The sequence below is a fragment of the Saccopteryx bilineata genome, chromosome 12, assembly GCF_036850765.1.
Source record: "Saccopteryx bilineata isolate mSacBil1 chromosome 12, mSacBil1_pri_phased_curated, whole genome shotgun sequence".
NCBI lineage: Eukaryota > Metazoa > Chordata > Mammalia > Chiroptera > Emballonuridae > Saccopteryx > Saccopteryx bilineata.
Window position 1 is genome coordinate 34729634 of NC_089501.1, and position 25385 is coordinate 34755018.

A 25385-nucleotide genomic window follows, 5' to 3' on the forward strand; every position below is an offset into this window, starting at 1 on the left:
AACAACTCTAGTGTTTCTGGGATGTAGACTTGGCATTTCTAGAAATATTGACATGAACTAATAAAGACCTTATTCCTTCAGGTCTTATGAGTTACTGTTATAATTAGTGAGGCCAAATTCTAACACAGGACTCTAATAAAACATTTGAATATTAAAATAAGTCTCCCAAAGCATCTATTATGTTTTGCAAGTTTCAGGGAAGTTATTGTATTTGAAACTCTACCCAAAATATATAGTGAGTAATATGTTGCTGTGAAAGCTTTTTGGATGAAAAAACAACAACAACAATAAAAAACAAAATTAGCCTGACCAGGCAGTGACGCAGTGGATAGAGCGTTGGACTGGGATGCAGAGGACCCAGGTTTGAGATCCCAAGGTCGCCAGCTTGAGCGCGGGCTCATCTGGTTTGAGCAAAAGCCCACCAGCTTGAACCCAAGGTCACTGGCTCCAGCAAGGGGCTACTAGGTCTGCTGAAGGCCCGTGGTCAAGGCGCATATGAGAAAGCAATCAATGAACAACTAAGGTGTTGCAATGCGCAATGAAAAACTAATGATTGATGCTTCTCATCTCTCCATTCCTGTCTGTCTGTCCCTGTCTATCCCTCTCTCTGACTCACTCTCTGTCTCTGTAAAAAATAAAAAAATAAATGTTTAAAAAAAAATTAAAAACCAACCAACTTTGGCTATAAGAACATTTGATTTGCTGGATTTTGGTTCCTCTCTTGCCTGTTTCTCCTGCTAACCATTCAGATGGAGGCTTCACTATTATCTAATCTTACTCTATTCTTTCAAGTTTAGCTTCTGTAAATAGTGGAAAAGAAGACCCTCCTAAATTGTTTGGTGAATATTTGGCTCTGAATTAAATGAATGTTTAAATCTCTAAGACTTCAAGTAATGTTGAATTTGGCTGCATACCCTGTGGTTATAATATCTTTTGAGTCTTTAAAAAAAATACATGGGTTCTCAAATAGTGATCTGCTTTTTCCCACCCTGACTAGCATTTTGTTATTTCCCTCACTGTCTACTTCAAACAAATTTTATGCACTCTACAATTCTTGTAGCATATGGTTGCTGCCTACAAGCACGTTGTGTGCCTTGGCAGACAGCCACATGTGACAATGAAGAATGGTTTCCTGCATGAATTGTAGAGAATCTTGCTTTTACCATTTTTCTATTTCAGTTCAACTTTTAAGGTAGGGCTGGGTTAGATGTCTTTTTCTTCCCTCCCTTCTCTTTTCCTCCCTCCCTCTCTTTCTTCCTCTTTCTTTGTTGCAGTCGAGTCTCCCTTTACCCTAAGTAGAGTAATTTATGCTGTCAGTATTGTTAGAGCTTCTTGTCAAGCAGTGATAATGTCATATTCATGCAGGCAACCCCAAGTGTATATCTAGCTTTTGTCTTCTCCTGAATCCTTGCTTGTTTTTTTCAAGTCATTTTGAGTAGGGACCCATTTGTCCTTTGCTTTGTACTTCTGGCAGTAGAGAATTCCTCAAAGTAGAAAATGTGTTGTTTTGTAAGCTGCATCACTCCTATTGATACCCTGTTTTGGAAAAATAATAGCTTTTACTTAGCAATAATTGAAACAAGAGGCTTGCTATGTATAATTTCCTGCTGGAAAGAAGGAGCAGATGCTTTGAGAATACAGACTAAGGCAGTGACAGAGGTAGGGAGGACCCTCTGGACAGAGCGGTAGGTGGCAGAGAGGGAACTGAGGAGTGGCGGGGCCAGATGAATATTCTGTCGCAAGACCTCTGTAGCACAAGAGGCAGAGGATGAGCAGAGCTCTTCGTAGTAGTCTGGGACCCTTGATCACTCTGTGCCCTCACTCCCTGTTCTGCTCCAACCCTTTCCTTGCAAAGGAAGCTGGGTTGTAAGGCCATGGGCTGAACTGAATAGAAGAAGCAGCTGGATAAAGTGAGCAGTCTACAGTTGTGATTGTTCCCTGTTTCTGTTTAGGGCCTGCTGTGGTTATCTTTGTATCTATGCACTCGACACAGCCTTGCAGTTTACCCAACTGCTGTTCTGTCATTTGATCAGTCGATGGAATTTATTGACCTACTATTGGGTTACTTATTTTTGCCCAACATTACATGACCTAAATACTTATGTTCTGAACCTACTTCTGATTCATAGAGCATTAATCTACTATAGTCCCAAGTGCAAGTACGAGATTATTTTCTTTTTGATTACTATCTAAATATTTTGTATGAGAGAATTCCGTAAAAGGATGAAGTAAATGTATGTAAATATACACATACATGACATACGCATATGTATATATTTAGACATACATACATTGTATATATTTACATTTGTATGTATATACACACATATGCATATATTATGTATATACTGTTTAAGTGGAATCTGGACATCCATTGCTTACTATGTAACTTATTAAACTATATATGGAAATAAATAGAATATCACCTTGTCAGTATTTATATGTTGTAGTGGAAATCTTTAAATACCAAATCTTACTGTTGATTAACAAATTAAATTAAGTACCATCTTAATGGCAGAATAATTTAAATTTTCCATTAGCATGTTTTGTTGCCATTTGGGAAAATTATACTATCAGCCAGTGTTAAATAGAAATGCTCCAAGTCAGAAATAAATTGAGAACAAATAGCAAAGGCTGAATGTGCTCTGCATAACATTTAAAAATGTTTTGATTCTAATTAAGTCTCTTCCATTAGACATCCCTAGCTTTTAATGCCTCTTTCGGAAGAGTCTGCTATGACAAGGATGTGAAGTCAGGAAGAACAGCCTCCGGAGGCACAAGGGGACTTAGTCTACTCCCTCCAGGTTGGTGTCCGCGGCTTTGGGCAGCTGGGGTCCGGCTAAGGCCCCTCCTGGAAGGCCCTCTGCTGCTGCCGGTGGATGCTGCCCACTGGACTCATGCCCAGGCACCCCAGCTGGCTCTGGCTCACCTGCTGGGTCTGGGAGAGCAGGATCATTTGCCTCCATCCCCCATAGGGCGGACCCCACTGGGGACTGTGGGGCCTGACCGGAAGCTTCTGCTTCCAGAAGGGGCCACTGATCAGCCGGTCCTCCAGCAGGGAGACCCTGGGCTGGGGGCTCCGCTCTGGGCTGCACGGGCAGCTCCCCGGCTCTGCAGGGAGGCACTGGCCGGCTGCCTCCTTCAGCCTCGGCCTGCGCAGGCGCAGCCGGGGGCAGCGCGGGCCCCCCTGCGTGGCAGGGTGGGCTCACAGAGCATTGTTCTGGCTCCTTGTGGGCCATGTCGCCGCCCCCTTGAGGGCTGCTGAGTTCTGGCTGGAATTCCTTGGCCTGGTCCAGGGTCGCCTCTGAATGATGAATGACCATGAAGGCTGCGGCCAGGTTTTTCACGGCCTCGTGAACACTCGCGGCCTTCTGGGCGTCAGTCTCTTCACCCGCGGGGACCGGCGACTCTGGGGACCCTGGGGACCCCGGCTCCGCGTCCGAGTCGTGCTGACCCTGCGCCTCCTCCTCAGGCATTTTCGCTTCTCTGATTTTTTTGTAGAGTTCGTTTCTCTCTTCCTGCAAGGCTCGACACAGATTCTCTAGCCTCCCGATTTTCATCACGAAGCACTCGTATTCTTTGGCTCGCAAGGCTTTCTGTGATCGGAAAACACACACATACGCAAGACGTCAAAAAGCAAACTTGGCAGGATATTCTCCGGAGACAAACAAAACCATTTGTCCAGGAATTTGCCTACTGGGCTCTGGGGTTTGACCACTGTTGGCTGGACGGACACTTGGTCAGCAATGCCAATCTTTTTTTTTTTTTTTTTTTTTTTTTTGCATTTTATGCTAGACTCTTGGTAGATTTTTAGTCACTTCGGTAAAATTTAAGAAAGAGATTGCAAAGCGTCTCTCTGCTTCATTCAGTCCAGGACTCCTAAAACCACAGATGAATTTTTTGCTTACAAGACTTAGAGGGTGTAAGTAAATGCTTGTGGCAAAATGAATGAAATAAACTGGGCCTTGGCCTTCAGCGATGCCTTATCTATTCTATAGATAAACTGCTAGATGCTCATCCAGCAGTGGTTTGATTTATGCTGATGAATGACAAGGTCCTGCGTTTGGAATTGGTTGCAATTTATTTATTTTTCTTTTTATTGAATTTATTGGGGTAGCACAGGTTAACAAAATTATAGAGATTTCAGGTGCACAATTCTATAACACATCGTCTCTACACTGTATTGTGTGTTCACCACTCCAGGTCAAATCTCCTTCCATCACTATTGATCCCCTGTCTACCTCCTCCACCTACCTGCCCCCTCCTCCCAGCAATTACCACAGTTTTTCATATCGGTGAGTTTTTTTTTTCCTCTTTTTTCTTTTTTGCTTAATCCCTACCTCCGCCCCCCCCCCCCCCATAGTGTTAAGCCTGCTGCTTTCTATCTAGGAGTCTGTCACTAATTTGTTTGTTAATTTATTTAGTTCATTAGATCCTACATATGAATGAAATCATATGGTATTTGTCTTTTTCTGATTGGCTTATTTCACTTAGTCAAGCAAATGAATTGTTAGAACAGTAATTATAACCAGAGAAAGTCACCATACACAGTAATTCATGATGATGACCTGCTCAAACTGTTCAATTTTCTTTTTCTTTAGAAATAGCAGTGTTTGTGCATAATATCATTCCTAATCATCTTCCTCCTTCACCCCATCTTTGTGCTACTCTGAACCCTTTAAGAGTTTTTTCTTACTTGTTTACATAGAGAAACCGTCACCTGTACGTCCTGCTTCTCAGGTCAAAGGCCATGTATCTTTGCCTTTATAGCCTCAAAACCTACTCAGAGCCAGACATAGTAAGTGTTTCAATGCATGCTGGAGTATTTAAACAATATAACTCCATATCTGTCTATAAAATAGCATATACCCTGGGTGCTTGGGCTGGTGTCTTCTTTCAGTATGTTCAAATCAGTGAATTAATTATGTGTCAGGCACTGGGGAAATTCAAAGATGAGTAAGACACTTGTGGGAAATTGACAAATTCACAGTCCAGCAGACCTGCTGTCACTTGGGGGATATCTTTGGGATCAACAAGTAGGCATGTGACTTACGAGACAAAGCTCTTTAGGAGTCGAGACCCAATTCTAAATTACTTTGCTCTCATTACTTTCATTACAATTTCATATATCACATCCCAGAAAAATTCAGCCCTTTTTCAAAGGTAATCATCTGTACTATTAGGATTTAATTTTCCAAGGATGAGCATTTTGACCGGCCAGGGGAAAATAAGCTAATGGGAGAGCTTCCTCACCTCCTCAATCATGTCCAGCAGCGCTTTGTTGCAGTTCTCAAACCTGGCTTTCCATGTGGCCGTGTCCTTCTCCAGCTTCTTCATTTTCTTCGTTGTCTACAGAAATTAGAATGCTTTAATATTAATCCCGAAGAGTTCATCTATCAAAGAAGCTATTACTTCCATATGTGATGTCAAGAAAAGTCCTTTTGTTACTAGCTGCTGAAGCAAACACAAGCTGTATGTGAAGGAATGGAGAGAGAGTGGGAAAGTCATGATTTAGTCCTGAACCGTCCAGGTCTGTGGTGAACAAACATATTTGCACTGGAGCCAATTCAGGAGAAAGGAAACTACTTGAGAGCCATGCTGTTTTGCCATCGACTTTTCTCTCTTTTAAAATAAGAAAATAGCTTCATTGAGTCCTTAAAATAAGCTTACAATTTAGATAATTCACTTTATTGAATAGAAACGATCAGTGACAAAGTTGCCTGGCTGGTTAGCCATTAAACCGGTGATAATATGTGGGCATGTCGGAGAAGTAGCCACAGGGAGGCAGCTTTGCAGTCTTTACATGTGTAGAGTGCAGTACGGTTCACAGAATGTTATCACACACATGATTCATTTCATCCTCGAAGCAGTCCTACAAGGAATGCTTTGTTTTCACCTCTACTTTGTAACATTCAGGTGTGTTAGTTGAAGGTGGCTGGGGTTATTTTATCCTGTTTAATGCAATGTGTGCAAGTGTCTGCTGGTCACCAGGCTGGGGCTGCATGTGGGGGATACAGAAGTGAATGAAATGCAGCCTGAAACTGCTCATATTACTGGTTGTAGGATCTCCCCTCTGCTTGAATGAAGAAAAGGACAAGGCATGTAATCCAGGTGCAGTGTCCCTGGATGTACCACACCTGGCACTTCCTGCTCTGTGCCAGTCTGCCTGAGGCTGGGTACCCATGGCCTAGCTGTTGGCCCCTGGGCTCTGTAGAGAGACTGGATGAGCCTCAAGTGCTTTTTCTTTTTACTTTGATTATTCCTTAACCAAGTTAGTAGTTTATGAACTTTCAAAGGTCATTGACCTTTTTAGGAATTGGATGAAGTCTATGGGACCACACTTAGAGAAATGCAAATATGTGATATCAATTTTTTTGGCTAATTCTCTGGTTTACTACTCTATAAATGAACTCCAGATTAAGAACTCTCTTTAAGATTTATTCCAGGCCCTGCCTGGTTGATTCAGTAGATAGAGCATTGGTCCAACCAATGGACATCCTGGATTTGATTCCTGGTCAGGGCACACAGGAGAAGCATCCATCTGCTTCTTCTTCTCCCCCTTTCTCTCTTCCTTCTCTTCCCCTTCCCCTCCTGCAGCCAATGACTCGATTGGTCTGAGTGTAAGCCTCAGGTACTAAAAATAGCTCAGTTGATTCAAGCATTGGCCCCAGAAAGGATTCCAATAGATGTGCATGCAGGAGTTTGTCTCATTATCTCCCCTCCTTTCACTTAAGAAAAAGCTTTATTCCAGTTTAAAACTATATAATTTTGAATTAAAAACATTTTTCTGCTTTAATATTTATTTTAATCTTAAAACTCTATAATTAATTTTTAAAAATAGATAGATCCTTCCAGGAGTGGGAAAGCTATAACCATTAACAAGCATTGGTCTATCTAAGTTTGCTCACTGAACTGTGAAATTCATCTTATTATTTTGTGAAAATGTTTTGAAAAGAATGCTTTATACACTTAAAAATGATTAATGCCAGTGCTTTAGAAACACAATTCTGATGATGCTGATTTTGTTTTGGGAAAATACTGAATTGAATAAGATTCTAATATTATATCCCACAATAATATTTTCACCTTATATATATTTATAAAAGAATTTTTAAAAGTTAAAAGCCCTTTTATAATATATTGATTTATTTGAACTCCACACTCCTATGAAGTAAACAAGGGAAATTGTGCCTTGAATTGTAGATAAAAATAAAACTGAGAGAAGTTGAGTGAATTGTCCAATGCCACATGATGAGTGAAAACATGCCCAGAATTTCAATTCAGATTTGCATCTTCTTATTCAAAGACTCTGTCAGTTGTATTCCACTACATGTCTTTTCTCTAGCAGGAAGCCTATGAAATGGCATTTTCTGTCTTTAAATTCTACTCTTGTATATGTGTATGAAAGCTTTTTTTATCTTTAGAAGATTAGATTTTTTTAAAATTTCAATGTAAACAACAATGTTAAACTGGTAACTTTTATTTTTTTTTCTTCTTAAGCTATCCATGGACTAGAAAAAGAAATCTTCCTCAGAGTAAAAATCTTTCTTAGTGTTTTGGGGCTCTCCTTAAGATTAAGTCACTAGATTCTTACCAATAAAAAATACAGCCCAAATCTCATTGGCACCTATAAACATTTCATTACTTCATGAAATGCACTGGAATATCTTAGCGAGAGAAAAATGAACCCAAAGGAGAATTGCCTGTCAAAATAGAAAATGTCAATATGTTGTGTGGGAAAAGCAATACTCACTTTATCCATTTCCTGTTTGAAAGTGGCAAACACTTCGTTGCTTTTTGTCAGTGTGCTCTGGAACTCTTCAAACCTCCCAGCGTAGAGGGTGAGCTGTGGACGGGAAAGAGTGGAGCTATTGTAGGGCTGCTCTCGGAATGCTTCCAGAACAAAACAACCTGCCATGGTTCATTATTTGATAAGAAAAATGACTTAAGGGAATCCTCAGTACAGTGTTAGTAATATGTTCAGTTTTTTTTTTTTTATTTACTACGAGATCAACCCGGGTTAGTGACTATGATCGAAGTACTTCTTTAAAGAAAAATGCAATAAAATATGTTATTACCACTTCATTATATCGTAACTTTTACCAGCAAACATTAATGGAGCTCTGAACTTATGCATGGGCTGTATGTACAAAAGCATTTGACATGTGGTTTCCGCTCTTGAGGGACCTGCATTCTTTTTTCTTTTTTTAATTAATTTATTTTTTATAGAGACAGAGAGTGAGTCAGAGAGAGGGATAGATAGGGACAGACAGGAATGGAGAGAGATGAGAAGCATCAATCATTAGTTTTTCGTTGCGTGTTGCAACACCTTAGTTGTTCATTGATTGCTTTCTCATATGTGCCTTGACCGCAGGCCTTCAGCAGACTGAGTAACCCCTTGCTGGAGCCAGCGACCTTGAGTTCAAGCTGGTGGGCTTTTGCTCAAACCAGATGAGCCCACGCTCAAGCTGGTGACCTCGGGGTCTCGAACCTAGGTCCTCTGAGTCCCAGTCTGAGGCTCTATCCACTGTGCCACCATCTGGTCAGGCTGGGACCTGCATTCTTCATCACAAGACAACAACAACTGGTCTACCTTTTTTTTTTTTTTTCTGGTCTACCTTTTAAAGCATATAAAGTGCCGATGCAGAGGAGTCAGAGTTTCGTGGAGAAGATGGGGAGCCTAGAGCTTGGTCTTGGAGGAAGTGAGAATGTAGACAAATGAGAAGAAGTGATAAAGGAAATCCGGGCCAGACATGGAGTAGGGCCCCTGCTATTATGCAGCTTGTGCCACTCTAAGCAATTGTCATTTCCATTTTAGACATTGTGTTTCCATATATTTATGAATACAGTATCCTAGCCAATAGCTCTTAAATGTCCCTTCTCATCAAAATCAGTTTCTTATTATTTCCATCTGAAGAAAATTGGTATGAGTTTTTAGGAAGGAATGCCTTTTTTAAAATTTGCACAAAACAACATTGTATGGGTTAGCATTGGCAAGTGTGTGGCTCCCCATGGGGGTATAGCAAAGAGCCTTTGTACCTCCACATCCTTAATTCCAAAGCTTGCCTTTGGGGGGGGGGGAAGGGCAGGACAGGGAAGGAAAGTGTGTAAATACTTGATTGTTAGTGACAATAATACAATAATAAGAATTTGCTTCTGAAAATAATTTTAAGATAGCATTTTTTGAGTCAGTGACTTAATATGGATGATTCTAGTGAGTAAAGCCTGCATTTTCTTTCTTTTTTTTTTTTTTTTGTATTTTTCTGAAGCTGGAAACGGGGAGAGACAGTCAGACAGACTCCCTCATGCGCCCGACCGGGATCCACCCAGCATGTCCACCAGGGGCGATGCTCTGCCCACCAGGGGGCGACGCTCTGCCCCTCTGGGGCATTGCTGTGCCGCAACCAGAGCCACTCCAGCGCCTGGGGCAGAGGCCAAGGAGCCATCCCCAGCGCCCGGGCCATCTTTGCTCCAATGGAGCCTTGGCTGCGGGAGGGGAAGAGAGAGACAGAGAGGAAGGGGGGGGGTGGAGAAGCAAATGGGCGCTTCTCCTAAGTGCCCTGGCTGGGAATCGAACCCGGGTCCCCCGCACGCCAGGCCGATGCTCTACCGCTGAGCCAACCGGCCAGGGCCAAGCCTGCATTTTCAAATGAGTCTTTGGAACCTTTGAGCATCTGGAACAGCCCCAAATATTCATATGGCAGCACAGTGTCTTTTGTATGAAAAAGCAAGCTTGCAGCATGCAGTCACAAACAAGAACCTGAGGCTGCCTTTGGTAGACTGGGATGGTTGGGTTATTGGCCAGATGGCAGATACCACTGACCAGCTGGTGGTCTCTGCGAGACTGTCCTTTGGAGAGCAGAGAAGAACTTGCCAAATGAAAGCCACTAGAATGTCTTAGTCTTGGTGGTGGGAGTTAGAGGGAGTGTGTGGGAATCAACCCCAGGAACTCAGAAAAATCCACTTAGCTAGAATGGCTCATTCTCAAATGATTCAGAATAGCAGAGGTGTTATTGCAATAAAGAACAACAAAATGATAACATGAAACTTTTTCACTGGTAACAAATTTTCTAAACGAAAGTCAAACAACAGTTGACTATTATTTTGAAATCATTCATTAGCACTGTGAGTATGTGGCAGAGTTTGAGGCAACTCAATGGTCTAAAATTGGATTCTGTGGTATACAGTTTAGAGAAAACTGGTTAAAGAGGCATCAGGGAATTCATGGCCAGGAAGATTTTACACACACACACTGTGTATAAGACAATTTATGTGCAATACATCCTCAAAACAAATTTAATTCTCTTTTTTCTTTCTTTCCTCCCTCCGTCCGTCCCTCCCTCCCTCCTTCCCTTCCTCCCTCCTGTGCTCCCTCCCTTCCTCCCTCATTTCTTTCTTTTTTTAAGTCCTGGCTGGGATCCAATGAATTGATTTCAGGGCCCATAAATAGGTCAAGCCTCTCAATTTGAGAGGCTCTATCCTAGTGTCAGTTTCTGTGGGACTGGCTACTAAAACTGCACATGATCCCGTAGTCTAGGGTGGGAGCGTGGGAATAACTACCCCCAATTGATCCTCTTCTTCTATCACAAAATCTGTTTATTTGCATTCTTGCCCAAGCACTCCTCTTATTAGTTTCTTTTTCTTCCTCCTTTTTCTTTTTTCAGCTTTTTAGTAATTCCATCAGAGTTCAGGGGAGTCTCAGATACTAGGGTCTCCTGAGCTGGTGCTTGCAATCCCTCTCTTGTAGCCATGTAGCTACAGGTTCAGACAGGAGAGGGCAGGAGTGAGCACACACGTGGTCCATCTCACAGACGTCCTTGGCAGTTCTCGCGGGAGTCACCACATCCACCCTGACCAGCTCTTCCCTTTATTTGGGAAGAATGTTCTTTCTTTTCTATCAGTGGGACAGACTGAGATGACAATCACAGACAGAGTGCCAAGAAATAATGTCTTGCTTTGTTATCACCTCTCTGACTTTTTTCTAATGATTGATTTTTTTCTCAACTTTTTTCCTTTTTAAAAGTGTTAAATTTTAGTAAGATATATATAACATAAAATTGACCATCTTACTCATTTTTAAGTGTACAGTTCAGTGTTGTTAAGTATATTCGTATTGTTGTGCAACTAATCTCCAGAACATTTTCATCCTGCAAAACCAAAACTCTATACCCATTAAATACAACTCCCCACTGCCCCCTTCTGGTGACTGTTTTATTATTCTGCATTTCTTCCTATTTGACCCCATTGCCGTAACGTGGCAAAACCTGTGGGAACCAGCTCTAACAGTCCACTTATACTAACTAGAAATGCACACTCCCTGTTTACCACGTGGGTGTTTGTTTGGTGGTATTTTCACCTCACTATCAAGCATGACTCATGTTTGTTTTGGCGTGTCATATTATTGCCCTCACTTTGGGATTTCAGAGAAGTGTGGAAGGGACCCCCAGAGGTCACCCACAGTACCTCTCCTGCCGGAGGCAGAAGTAGAAACATACTATTCTAGGGTTAGTAATAACAATAATCGCCTCAACATTTCACATTTAATTGGGCTGAGCAACACACACATTCTTTAAACTGAGCACCAAATTTAAATATACACATTCATAGCATATAGACAACAGAACTGTGCTCAGGAACTTTCTTAGCAAACTTGTGAGATTTGGTTGGGGAACTAATCCAATACTACTGTACCAGTACAACAGTAGTTGCGGAGGACTCCCCTCATTCATTGATAAGGTGAGGGCCTAGGGTTGAAAGAATACGGTTACCTATCTTTAACAGTGTCCTCATTGATCTTTCCCCTTGAGCAGTATGCTGTGTTTGTGTCATCAGGAATTGCTGACTCCATGTCTACTGCCATCTTCATCCTTACCGACCCAATGAGCATTCTGTAGTGATGATTGCAGCCCACTGATCAGCTCTGACATTTACTCTATTGCCTTGGTTAGTATAATTGAAAGCCAGATATCCCCTCCCTAAGTGAGAATCGTGCCCCAAACTGGCTAGCTGTTGGACTGCAAAGTGACTTCCATCCAGGAAAACACAATCTGTCTCTGGTATTTCCGTTGGTCGGAATGGCAGAACTGAGGACTAAAGCCTTCCCTTCCTATCACCCGCCCTTTAAAGACATTGTGAAACCAAAGGAAGTGTTTGAGTGCTATGCAAAATAATGTGCGACAGACTTTGGTTTTCAAGGTTTGTCTATAAGTTTAAAAAATGTAATGTTGATAGTTTTCAAGAGGAACTTGTCTAAACATTGTTACACATAAGGATTTGGGACCTCTATATTCTTTTTAATAATTAAGTAATGATTGGAGTTTTGAAAGTGCCTTGAAGACAAGAAATAGACAAACATGGGCCATTGTAGAGAGAGCCATGTGCCATGGAAAATAGGGCAAAAGAGGAGAAAGCAGTGTTAACTCAGTTTATGGCCGTGCTCCCTTAGCTCTGGAATTCTTTACATTTGTAGACCAGAGATGAACAGATTCTTGAGATCACCTTTTCCAGCAGTTCTTAAACTTTTTTGTAAATAGAGACTCTCTTAGATTCATATTTCCCTATGTAGTTCCTTACCTATGAAATAATAGCAATATCAGCTCTTACACTAATTGTTAGCATTTTTGTTAACATTATTTTTATAACTAGATTGTAAATTTAATTAGGCAGGGATATTTGTCTCTCTTGTTGATTACTTTTTCTCCAATACCTTGAAGCTGTCCTAGCACATAGTTGGTGCTCAACAAATATGTTGAATTAATTTTGTTTATATTGGTCTAAACACTGAGCTAAAGGCTTTGTATGCATACTCTGAAAACAAACTGCATATATTACATATTCAAGAACTCACTTTTCTTTTAAAAATTTAATCAAACATACAGGTAATTGCCAGGTTGATTGAGAGATGATATGTCAAAAACAACTGCATTTTAGATAGCACATGCTGCCTTATGTGCTGTTATGTTTTGGAACTATTGAAAAGTAATGAACCTCACAGAGGTCAGAGGACTCCATCTTGGAATCATTAACACATTACATCATCCTTATTTTATGGACAAGGAAATTGAGGTCCAGGGAGGCTTAGACACATTGCACAGGGTCACACAGCATTTCAGCAGAAGAGTGGGGACTCTGACCCTGGTCCCTGGACTCAGTCCAGTATTGAGGGATGAACGAGAAACACTGGCAGGTCTAGAGCCCCGGGTAGATGCTTTTTAAAGCTTGCAGGGAAATACGAAGAAAATCAAGCACACCTGTATGTTTTCATTTGATAGGTCATTAAAGGCCTAGATTCTCATGCAAGCTGAATGACTCACTCCCCAGCCCAGAGTCTTATGATATCATTATACTCAAGTTCATTATCTTCATTTAGCAAAAAGGTGTAGAGATTGCTTGTAACATCTGAGCAATGGTGAGTTTGAAGTCTTGTCTATTGTACCCCGCAGGCTGTGTTCTGAATGGGGCAGAGATAACACCCAGAGCCCTGGCTTGATTCTCCAGACTTGCCTAAGTCAGTGAGGTCACACCTCCTTCTTCCCCTGCCTGTGTCTGGTTAGATGCCACCATGGCCTGCCACCTACCCACCACACAATGATGTGATGGGTTCTGTGACTGCCTAAAGGATGATCTTGAGTTTGTAACTTTAAACTTTAGTCTTTTAACTCTGGGTCACTTTATTCTATTAATAGTCAAAAACTTTGTGGCTCTAATGTCTATGTAATTAGTATTTTAAAACTATTTTGCGAGGCAGACAACACCAAGCCTAGACTCAACCAACTCTACAAACAAAACACTGACAATGAGAAGACAAAAAATGCAATCCAAATGAAACCACAAGAGAATCCTTCAGGAGATGAACTGAGTAATATGGAAATAATCAAACTTCCAGATGCGGAGTTCAAAATAATGATTTTAAGGATGCTTAGGGATCTTAGAACAACAATGGATGGTCATTATGAACATCTAAATAAAGAAATAGCAAGTATAAAAAAGAATCAGTTATAAATGACAAATACAATATCAGAAATAAAGACCACAATGGAAGGAATTAAAAACAAGATAGATAGAGCTGAGGATCGAATCAGCGAGTTGGAGGACAACTGGAATGAAGGCATGAAAGCAGAGAAGAAAAAAGAAAAGAGACTCAAAAAGACTGAGGGAACTCTTAGAGAGCTCTGTGACAACATGAAGAGAAATAACATCCGCATCATAGGGGTTCCTGAAGAAGAAGAAAAAGAACAAAGGATAGAGACTTTGATCAATCATATCATAACTGAAAACTTCCCTAAATTAATGCAGAAGAAACTCTCACAAGTCTAAGAAGCACAGAGGACTCCATTAAAGATAAACCCAGACAAACCTACACCAAGACACATCATAATTAAAATACCAAAGCTAAGTGATAAAGAGAAAATATTAAAAGCTGCAAGAGAAAAAAAAGCTATCACCTACAAAGGAGCTCCCATAAGGATGACATCCGACTTCTCAACAGAAACACTTGAGGCCAGAAGGGAATAGCAAGAAATACTCAAAGTAATGCAGAACAAGAACCTACAACCAAGACTACTTTATCCAGCAAGGCTATCATTTAAAATCGAAGGAGAAATAAAAAGCTTCCCAGACAAAAAACAACTCAAGGAATTCATTACAACCAAACCAATGCTGCAGGAAATGTTAAGGGGCCTGTTGTAAATAGATCAAAGTGGGAAAAGAATATAGTAAAAAAGGAATACACCTTTAAAGAATAAAATGGCAATAAACAACTACATATCAATAATAATCATAAATGTAAATGGATTAAATGATCCAATCAAAAGACATAGGGTAGCTGCATGGATAAGAAAACAGGACCCGTACATATGCTGTCTACAAGAGACACACCTTAGAACAAAAGATACACATAGATTGAAAGTAAAAGGATGGAAAAAAACATTTCATGCAAATGGAAATGAAAAAAAAGCTGGGGTAGCAATATAATATCAGACAAATTGGACTTTAAAACAAAGGATATAGTAAGAGATAAAGAAGGCCACTACATAATGATAAAGGGAGTAATCCAACAGGAAGATATAACTATTATAAATATCTATGTACCTAATATAGGAGCACCTAAATATATAAAGCAGACTTTGATGGATTTAAAAGGCAAGATCAACAGCAATACTGTAATAGTAGGGGATTTCAATACCCCACTAACATCACTAGATAGATCCTCAAGAAAGAAAATTAATGAAGAAACAGAAGACTTATTGGACACACTAGATCAACTTGATTTAATATATATCTTCAGAACCTTTCACCAAGCAGCAGAATATACATTCTTTTCAAGTGCTCATGGTACATTCTCTAGGATAGACCACATGTCAGGGCACAAAAGTAGTCTCAACAAATTTAAGAAGATTGAAATCATATCAAGCACTTTCTCTGATCACAACGGCATGAAGCTAGAAGTGAACCACAACAGAAAAGCTCAAAAATTTTCAAACACTTGGAAACTAAATAGCACGTTGTTAAATAATGAATGGATTAAGAATGAGATCAAAGAAGAAATAAAAAAATTCCTAGAAACAAATGACAATGAGCATACAACAACTCAAAATTTATGGGACACAGCAAAAGCAGTACTGAGAGGGAAGTTCATAGCACTATAGGCACACTTTAAGAAGCTAGAAAAAGCCCTGGCTGGTTGGCTCAGCGGTAGAGCGTCGGCCTAGCGTGCAGAGGACCCGGGTTTGATTCCCGGCCAGGGCACACAGGAGAAGCGCCCATTTGCTTCTCCACCCCTCTGCCGCGCCTTCCTCTCTGTCTCTCTCTTCCCCTCCCGCAGCCAAGGCTCCATTAGAGCAAAGATGGCACGGGCGCTGGGGATGGCTCTGTGGCCTCTGCCTCAGGTGCTAGAGTGGCTCTGGTCGCAACATGGCGATGCCCAGGATGGGCAGAGCATCGCCCCCTGGTGGGCAGAGCGTCGCCCCCTGGTGGGGGTGCCAGGTGGATCCCGGTCGGGCGCATGCAGGAGTCTGTCTGACTGTCTCTCCCTGTTTCCAGCTTCAGAAAAATGCAAAAAAAAAAAAAAAAAAGAAGCTAGAAAAAGCTCAAATAAACAACTTAACCCTGCATCTAAAAGAACTAGAAAAAGAACAGCAAGTAAAGCCCAAATGTAGTAGAAGGAAGGAAATAATAAAGATCAGAGCAGAAATAAATGACATAGAGGCTAAAGAAACAATACAGAGGATCAATGAAACTAGGAGCTGGTTCTTTGAAAAGGTAAACAAGATTGATGAACTTTTAACTAGACTCACCAAGAAAAAGAGAGAGAGGACTCAAATAAATAAAATTAGAAATGAGAGTGGAGAAATAACAACTGACACAACAGAAATACAAAATATTGTAAAAAATACTATGAAGAACTGTATGCCAAAAAACTAGACAACCTAGATGAAATGGACAAATTCCTTGAAACATACAATCTTCCAAAAATCAATCTGGAAGAATCAGAAAACCTAAACAGACCGATTACACCAAGTGAGATCGAAACAGTTATCAAAAAACTCCCAACAAAGAAAAATTCGGGGCCTGATTGCTTCACAACTGAATTCTACCAAATATTCAAAGAAGAACTAATTCCTATCCTTCTCAAACTATTTCAAAAAATTCAAAAGGAAGGAAGACTTCCAAGCTCCTTTTATGAGGCGAGCATAATTCTGATTCCAAAACCAGGCAAAGACCACACAAAGAAAGAAAATTATAGGCCAATATCTCTGATGAATATAGATGCTAAAATCCTCAACATAAATATTAGCAAACCGGGTCTAATAATATATGGAAAAAATCATACACCATGATCAAGTGGGATTTATTCTGGGGAGGCAAGGTTGGTACAATATTCGCAAATCAATCAATGTGATTCATCACATAAACAAAAAGGAGAAAAACCATATGATAATTTCAATAGATGAAGAAAAAGAATTTGATAAAATCCAGCACCCATTCATGATCAAAATTCTCAGCAAAGTGGGAATACAGGGAACATACCTCAACATGATAAAAGCCATCTATGAGAAACCCACAGCCAACATCATACTCAATGGGGAAAAATTAAAAGCAATCCCCTTAAGATCAGGAACAAGGCAGGGGTGCCCCCTTTCACCACTCTTATTTAACATAGTCCTGGAAGTCCTAGCCACAGCAATCAGACAAGAAGAAGAAATAAAAGGCATTCAAGTTGAAAAGAAGAAGTAAAACTATCATTATTTGCAGATGATATGATATTGTATATAGAAAACCCTAAAGTCTCAGTCAAAAAACTACTGGACCTGATAAATGAATTCAGCAAAGTGGCAGGATATAAAATCAATACTCAGAAATCAGAGGCATTTTTATACGCCAACAATGAATAGTCAGAAAGAAAAGGATACAATCCCCTTCACTATTACAACCAAAAAAATAAAGTACCTAGGAGTAAACTTAACCAAGGAGACTAAAGACTTATACTTGGAAAATTACAAAGCATTGATAAAAGAAATCAAAGAAGATACAAACAAGTGGAAGCATATACTGTGTTCATGATTAGGAAGAATAAACATCATTAAAATGTCTATATTACCCAAAGCAATCTATAAATTCAATGCAATACCAATTAAAATACCAATGACATACTTCAAAGATATAAAACACATATTACAAAAATTTATATGGAACCAAAAAAGAACACGAATAACCTCAGCAATCTTAAAAAAGAAGAATAAAATGGGAGGTATCACTCTTCCTAATATCAAGTTATACTACAAGGCCATTGTACTCAAAACAGCCTGATACTGGCATAAGAACAGGCATATAGATCAATGGGACAGAACAGAGAACCCAGAAATAAACCCACAGCTCTATGGACAACTGATATTTGACAAAGGAGGTAAGGAAATAGAATGGAGTAAAGACAGCCTCTTTAACAAATGGTGTTTGGAAAATTGGACAGCTACCTGCAAAAAAATGAAACTAGATCACCAGCTTACACCACTCACAAAAATAAACTCAAAATGGAGAAAAGACTTAAATGTAGGCCATGAAACCATAAGCATCTTAGAAGAAAACATAGGCAGTAAGCTCTCCGACATCTCTCGGAGCAATATATTTGCTGATTTATCTCCACGGGGAAGTGAAATAAAAGACAGGATAAACAAATGGGACTATATCAAACTAAAAAGCTTTTGCACAGCTAAAGACAATAAGAACAGAATAAAAAGACAAACTACACAATGGGAGAACATATTTGACAATACATCTGATAAGGGGTTAATAACCAAAATTTATAAAGAACTTGTAAATCTCAACACCAGGAAGACAAACAATCCAATCAAAAAATGGGAAAAAGAAATGAATAGCTACTTCTCCAAAGAGTACATACAGATGGCCAATAGGCATATGAAAAAATGCTCAACATCACTAATCATTAGAGAAATGCAAATTAAAACCACAATGAGATATCACCTCACACCAGTCAGAATGGCGCTCATCAATAAAACAACACAGAATAAGTGCTGGCGAGGATGTGGAGAAAAGGGAACCCTCCTACACTGCCGGTGGGAATGCAGACTGGTGCAGCCACTGTGGAAAACAGTATGGAGATTCCTCAAAAAACTGAAAATCGAACTGCCTTTTGACCCAGCTCTCCCACTTTTAGGAATATACCCCAAGAACACCATAGAACGGCTCCAAAAGGAGAAATGCACCCCCATGTTTGTGGCAGCATTGTTCACAATAGCAAAGATCTGGAAACAGCCCAAGTGTCCATCAGAGGACGAGTGGATTAAAAAACTTTGGTACATATATACTATGGAATACTACTCAGCCATAAGAAATGATGACATCGGATCATTTACAATAACATGGATGGACCTTGATAACATTATACTGAGTGAAATAAGTAAATCAGAAAAAACTAAGAACTATATGAATCCATACATAGATGGGACATAAAAATGAGACTCAGAGACATGAACAAGAATGTGATGGCAACGGGGGTGGAGGGGTCGAGGAAGGAGAGAGGGGGTGGGGGAGGGGAGGGGCACAAAGAAAACCAGATAGAAGGTGATAGAAGACAATTTGACTTTGGGGGAGGGGTATACAGCACAATCAAATGTCAAAATAACCTGGAGATGTTTTCTCTCAACATATATATCCTGATTTATGAATGTCACTGCATTAAATTTAATTTAAAAAAAAACTATTTTGCTATATTACTGGGAGGAAACATTTCATTGTTTCACTCAGTACACACATTGAGAAAATATGCTTTAGGAAGGTTAGTCATGAAACGATAGCTGTGTTTTTGTCTACACATTAATATACTGTAATTTGTGATTTTAATATTCTTATTTTTCTTATTTGCTTTTCCTTTTACAATGAACATGTATGTATTCAGCAGTCAACACATAAACATTTACAAGTGAATTGCTCAAATCTTAAATTAATGTTACTCAGCATGGAAGGCTTCTGTGAATTTGTTCTATGAGATTTTGTAGTTCCTTGAGTATTGGGGCATTCCTCCCAGCAGGGAAGCCAGAGCCCCTTGGTGGCCCGTGGCTCTCCTAGAACCTAACAGGGACAGTTTGCCAGGAGAAGCAGAGCTTCCAGGACCCAGTAGACCCACGTCTGGTTTTTCCCCAGAGTCAGGTGTTTCATGAGGCTTTATTTTTGAGTATAAAATAGGAATTTCCATATTCTAGTCAAAACACACACATGACATCACAAAGCCAAATATAAATGGCTCCTGACATGTCTGCCATTTAGTCATCTGCCACCAAAAAAGAAACCTCTGAGAGCACAAAAACTTGGGTGCTGACTCTACTTTTCTAATTTTCTTTTATTGTAAATAATATCAAATAAGCAAGGACATTTTAGGTATTGACAGTTATAGACGGTATTTCGGAACACTTTACATTTTATTCTTACCTAAGTAGGGTCATGGGGGAGGAGAATGAGAGGCCATATGAACAGATAAGTGGACACCTGAGCCCCAGCTTATTCTGATTGACCATTTCAGTGCCCTTATTTGCATGTAAAACATACCTTTTGACTGGATCTTGTTCATGCAGAATGTTTTATTTATTTTATTTTATTTTATTTTATTTTATTTTATTTTATTTTATTTTATTTTATTTTATTTTATTTTATCCTTTTCCAAGTAATAGGAAGGGAGACAGAGAGACAGACTCCCGCATATGCCCCAACTGGGATCCACCTGGCAAACCCCGTCGGGGGACCATGCTCTGTCTATCTGGGGCCATGCTTGCAACCAAGCTAATTTTAGTGCCTGAGGTGGAGGCTCCACAGAGCCATCCTCAGTGCCCAGGGCAGATGTGCTCAAACCAATCGAGCCATGGCTGTAGGAGTAGAAGAGAGAGAGAGTGAGAAGGGGGAAGGGGAGGGGTGGAGAAGCAGATGGATGCTTCTTCTCTGTGCCCTGACTGGGAATCAAACCTGGGACATCCACACACTGGGCTGATGCTCTACCACTGAGCCAACAGTCCAGGGCCTATTTTTCTTAGGTATAAAATTATAATTTTATTTTTATTTATTAACAAATATGAAGTAGTTCTTTGTTTGCAACACCTGTCTCCCCTCCCACTGCTGCACAGAAGCTTCTGCAGGCCACCTTCGGTTCACAGGCTCTTTCCTTGGGAATGGAAGGAGAGCACCCCCCCATGCATTGCTCCCCCACTTCACCTGAGCCTGCAGGACTGTCTCCTGTTCCTTCAGCACTTTGGCCTGAAGTTTCCACTCTGCTGCCTGGTTCAGCAACTGTGAGAAGAGAGAATGTGAGGAAAGACTGTCAGATTATCTTTTAAATTTCCATTTGGTTGTGATTCGTATATAAAACATAATAACTTCTTAGTTAACTAATTCAAGTAATTTTGGGGGAACATTGTAAGGATCCTAAGAAATCTAAGAATACAACTAGTCTCGATAGTTGGATTCTCATTTAAAATTAGTGGTTTTATTGGGGAATAAAAGGAAAATTATTTTTAAGTCAAGTATTAATCACACAAAATTCTACCTCCCACCAAATTCTGGAATCTTCTCTAGCAATCCTGCCCAACCATCATCTGGCCTCTGCTTGAGCATCTCCAGAACATCCCTATCTGGGGCACTGTTGTGAGCAACTGTTCCTTTATATTAAGCTCAAATTTAGTCTCCTAACCAGCGTTCTCCACCAAAGTGTGCATCAGAATCCCCTAGGAAGCATACACAAATCTGATCTCTCTCCGAGATTATGAGTTAGGAAGTTGAGGGTGTGTGATTGGAATCCATACTTTTAGCAAATACCCAAGAAGGTTTGGATATTGGTGGCCCATGGATTATATTTTGAGAAACACTGTGTTAGAAACTTGACCTGGTGTCCCAAATCCTGTGCAAGGATTACAAAATAAGTCCTGTGTACATTTACAAAATAAGGTCCCTCTTTCATAAATTCGCGTTTCAGATACAATCGAGGCCCTCATATGAAACAGAATCAGAACTCAGAGCTGAGGGGTTAATTTGAAAAAATTGTTCTAGGCAAAGAGATGACTCAGACATGTTATTTTAATTTAAGATGGATGTTCATTTATCCATTCTAATGTAGGGCTCTGGTCCTTGTTTTGGGTGCAGACCTTCATAACAGAATTCAGAAGGGTTTGTTCTCTTTTCACAAAAAACATATCCATAATTTGCCATATATGATTTAGAATTTTTTTGTTTTTAAACAAAAGTGCTAGAACCTAAAGACCGAAAGATGCTTGTGAAGCAGCTTGATTTTTAAATTTTGTGGAGTTTTACAACTTTCTCCCAGTCTTTTATAGCTACCGACATCTAGTTTGACAACTAGTTTTTGCTCTTTGATTATATCTAGTCTTTCAAAGCATTAAGCATAGTTTTCATAGAAACAGATTTCACAGTTCTTTTTTTCAGTTAATGTATAATTCTCTTGATTTACATAATACAACCCCAAGGATAACTGGAAAGAAAAGATTTGGGCACAGAGGGCTGATTCTTGGTCACCTCAGTCTTACACGTGTTGACAGTTCAGAGTGGCTTACTAGCCACAGGATTCAACATGCTGTGGACATCTGTCACTGCATTCACAGAGAGAATGGTGAATGTCATGGGTTAATCTGGTTAGTCAAGTGGCCATCAGTCAAGAAGATTCTAATGTATTTGAAGATAGGCTGATTAAAAATTTTTTTTGTATTTGTCTGTACTATAACAAAAGTGTCCATGAACTCTATATATTACTTTCGTAATAAGACCAACAACAACAAAAACTCCCAATAAAAGCATTATTTTTAAAAACTTGAAGACATCTTATTTTCTTTTCCAAGTTTGTGTTTTTTCCTATGGCTTGTAAAATATGTTATATATTCCTCCATACCTGCCAGCATGAATTATTATGGTGAAGATGCATTATTATGGAAGTGAAATAACTTGAACAGTCCAGGCAGCTGTGAGGTAGTGTCCCCCCTGGCCATCTGAGTAGCGTGGTGGTCGTGTACACGGCCCCTGCTTCCCTATGCGGGTTGAGGAGCCCTGTTGTACTGGGTGGTCCCTGACAGACAGGAGGCAGGTGGCTGCCTGTTCTACTTGGAGCAAAGGAACCTCCAAGCTCTGATGTTATTTCATCACTTTCAGAAAAGAAACATCAGAGCTAGAAATGGGGTAGGTGGCCTGCCAGCTTTGAAGAACTGAGAGTGGCCACTTTTCTTTGACACTAAACCCACTGTGTTTTACTAAACCAGGGTAAGAAAAGAGCTAGCATGGTAGTTGCTTGCTAAGGCTGGGTCACCCCATATCTGCCCTCAGTCTCCCTCACATGAACCTAGATGTTCCTCTGTCAAGTCTCAGATGTTATAGACCAAAGATACTGATCCTATAGGACAGAGTTTTTCAACCAGTGTGCCGCGGCACACTAGTGTGCCATGAGACATGGTCAGGTATGCCATGGGGAAATTAAACGGGTCCCCAAACTATGGCCCACGGAGGCTATTTATCCCGCCCGCCGCCAGCTGCTTCCATCCGAACATAAACATTCCCCTCACAATCCCTCCAGCTATCAGCGACAGGAAGAGTGGAGGCACAGGGAACGCTCACTGACCAATCACCTTCTAGGATTCATCCCAACCACTAGCGATGAACCAATAGTAGGCCGCCTCTCATCCACACCCAGGAAGGTCCCCGCTCGGGCTGCCACGCATTTGTCATTGTGTGGCCGAGGGGAGTAGTTGAAGCTGCTACTACTCCCCATGGTCCCTATTTCTAATCCTGGTCAGGACTGGAGGTAAATGTTGCCACCACTAGATGAAGCCTCAGCCTCAGCTGGTTATGTCTATCCTGATGGTGTATATAGATATTTGACCTTTTTCTTTTTAAAAGAGGCCCCCCTGCAGAGGGTGATATACAATGCATCACAATGCACCACAATGTTATCTATATTGTATATGGCCTCCTGAAGGGTCATCTTCTTCTTTTTTTTTTTTTTTTACAGAGACAGAGAGAGAGTCAGAGGGATAGACAGGGACAGACAGACAGGAATGGAGACAGATGAGAAGCATTAATCATTAGTTTTTCGTTGCGCATTGCGACTTCTTAGTTGTTCATTGATTGCTTTCTCATATGTGCCTTGACTGCGGGCCTTCAGCAGACCAAGTAACCCCTTGCTGGAGCCAGCGACACTGGGTCCAAGCTGATGAGCTTTTTGCTCAAGCCAGATGAGCCCACGCTCAAGCTGGCAACCTTGGGGTCTCGAACCTGGGTCCTTCCACATCCCAGTTCAACGCTCTATCCACTGCGCCACCGCCTGGTCAGGCAGGGGTCATCTTCTTAAAGAGCTCAAATCTCTATATACACCATCAAAACAGACAGAACCAAGGCCCCTGCACCCAGCTGACCATGGGATTTGAACCCACAACCTCAGGGAGAACTCTAGTATTTATCAGAATCCTTACCTAGAAAGCAAACTTCTCAATCTGACAGTAGAGATGCTCTGAGGACTTATGATGTTACACAAGTACCCAACATTTTCTAAAATTGATTTTGTCCAGTCTCTATATAGAGAGAGTATTTGCCAAATTGATTTGAACCCACAACCTTGATGAAGGCTCCAGTATCTATTAGCGGGACTGTATATATGAGGGGATACATGGGACTGTATATATGAGGTTACATGGGATTGTATATATGAGGTTACATGGGACTGTATATGAGGGGATGTTACATGGGACTGTATATGAGGGGATGTTACGTGGGACTGTATTTATAAGGGGATGTTACATGGGACTGTATATATGAGGGTGTTATCCTTTTTTATTTAACTTTTTTTTAATAAATATAATTTATTTAAACTTTAAATAAATTCTAACAGAGTGTCATTTTGTGTCATTTTGGTAGGTGGTGTGCCCCAGGATTTTGTGAATGTAAAAAATGTGCTGCGGCTCAAAATGGTTGAAAATCACTGCTATAGGAAGTATGTTTTACCTAATAGGGTCATTATACCAGCAGTGGAATATCTCTTTTATTATATGAGTAATAACTAAATCTTTTATTTCTTACTTTGAGAACTAAGTTGTAGATGATTTAATAAATTAATCTGTTTATTAAGAGCACATGAACTTCTGATTTGAGATTATTCATGTCTACTAGGTTAGGCTCTCTGAAATTCGTCCTTTTGTTGCTATATTTGAAAACCAAAGATATTTTAAAATTACTATTCCAACTAATTGAAGTGATTCTGATCTGATTTTCAGTAAAGGCAAAGCTTGTGATCAATTGTTAAATGGCCAAATTCCATTGACTGGGTCTTAAATCTCTCTCTCTCTCTCTCTCTCTCTCTCCAGCTAATAGAAGCAAACTTCAACCTTTGCCTCTGAAACATGCCTCTGAGAGTGATGTACTATCACAGAGCCTGGGCTTGGGGGGCGGATACATTTTGGTGTACTATACATCTTGGTCATTTAGCAGTGAGTGACCTTAATCAAACAACTTGCACATCCTCTTTGAGCCTCTCTGCTGTAGGATGGCCCCCAGCTCTCCTGGAGTATGTGGGGTTAATGAGACATCAGCAAAAGCCACCGCTCAGTCTCTTAAACCAGAAAGTCAGGAGTCATCCTTGACTCCTCCCTTTTCTCACTGTCACCATCTTCAGTTCAGTGCATTGCCTGCTGGTTTTACATTGAAACATAACTTGCGTCCACATCAGGCTCTCCTTCACCTCTGCGTCCTCCCTAATCCACGCCATTGTCACAGCTCGTCCAGACTGCTGCAGTAGCCTCCTACCTGTCGTCTTGTTCTCTTGTCCCTCTTTCGATCATTTTCCACCCAGGAGCCAAATTCATCTTCTACAGATGCCAAGCAGATCATGT

At 40.5% G+C, this 25385-nt stretch overlaps 1 protein-coding gene across 1 annotated transcript in view; it reads right to left on the minus strand.

Annotated features, from left to right (window-relative positions):
* Positions 1 to 707: 707 nt before the first annotated feature.
* TXLNB (taxilin beta) overlaps positions 708 to 25385 on the minus strand; it is a 57777-nt gene continuing 33099 nt past the window's right edge. Inside the window, exons 7-10 of the mRNA XM_066248161.1 lie at positions 20719 to 20793; positions 7754 to 7846; positions 5254 to 5349; positions 708 to 3596 (exon numbers count right to left, since the gene is read on the minus strand). Of these exons, the coding sequence (XP_066104258.1) occupies positions 2787 to 3596; positions 5254 to 5349; positions 7754 to 7846; positions 20719 to 20793 (1074 nt within the window). The 3' untranslated portion in view covers positions 708 to 2786. The remainder of the gene's footprint in view (positions 3597 to 5253; positions 5350 to 7753; positions 7847 to 20718; positions 20794 to 25385) is intronic.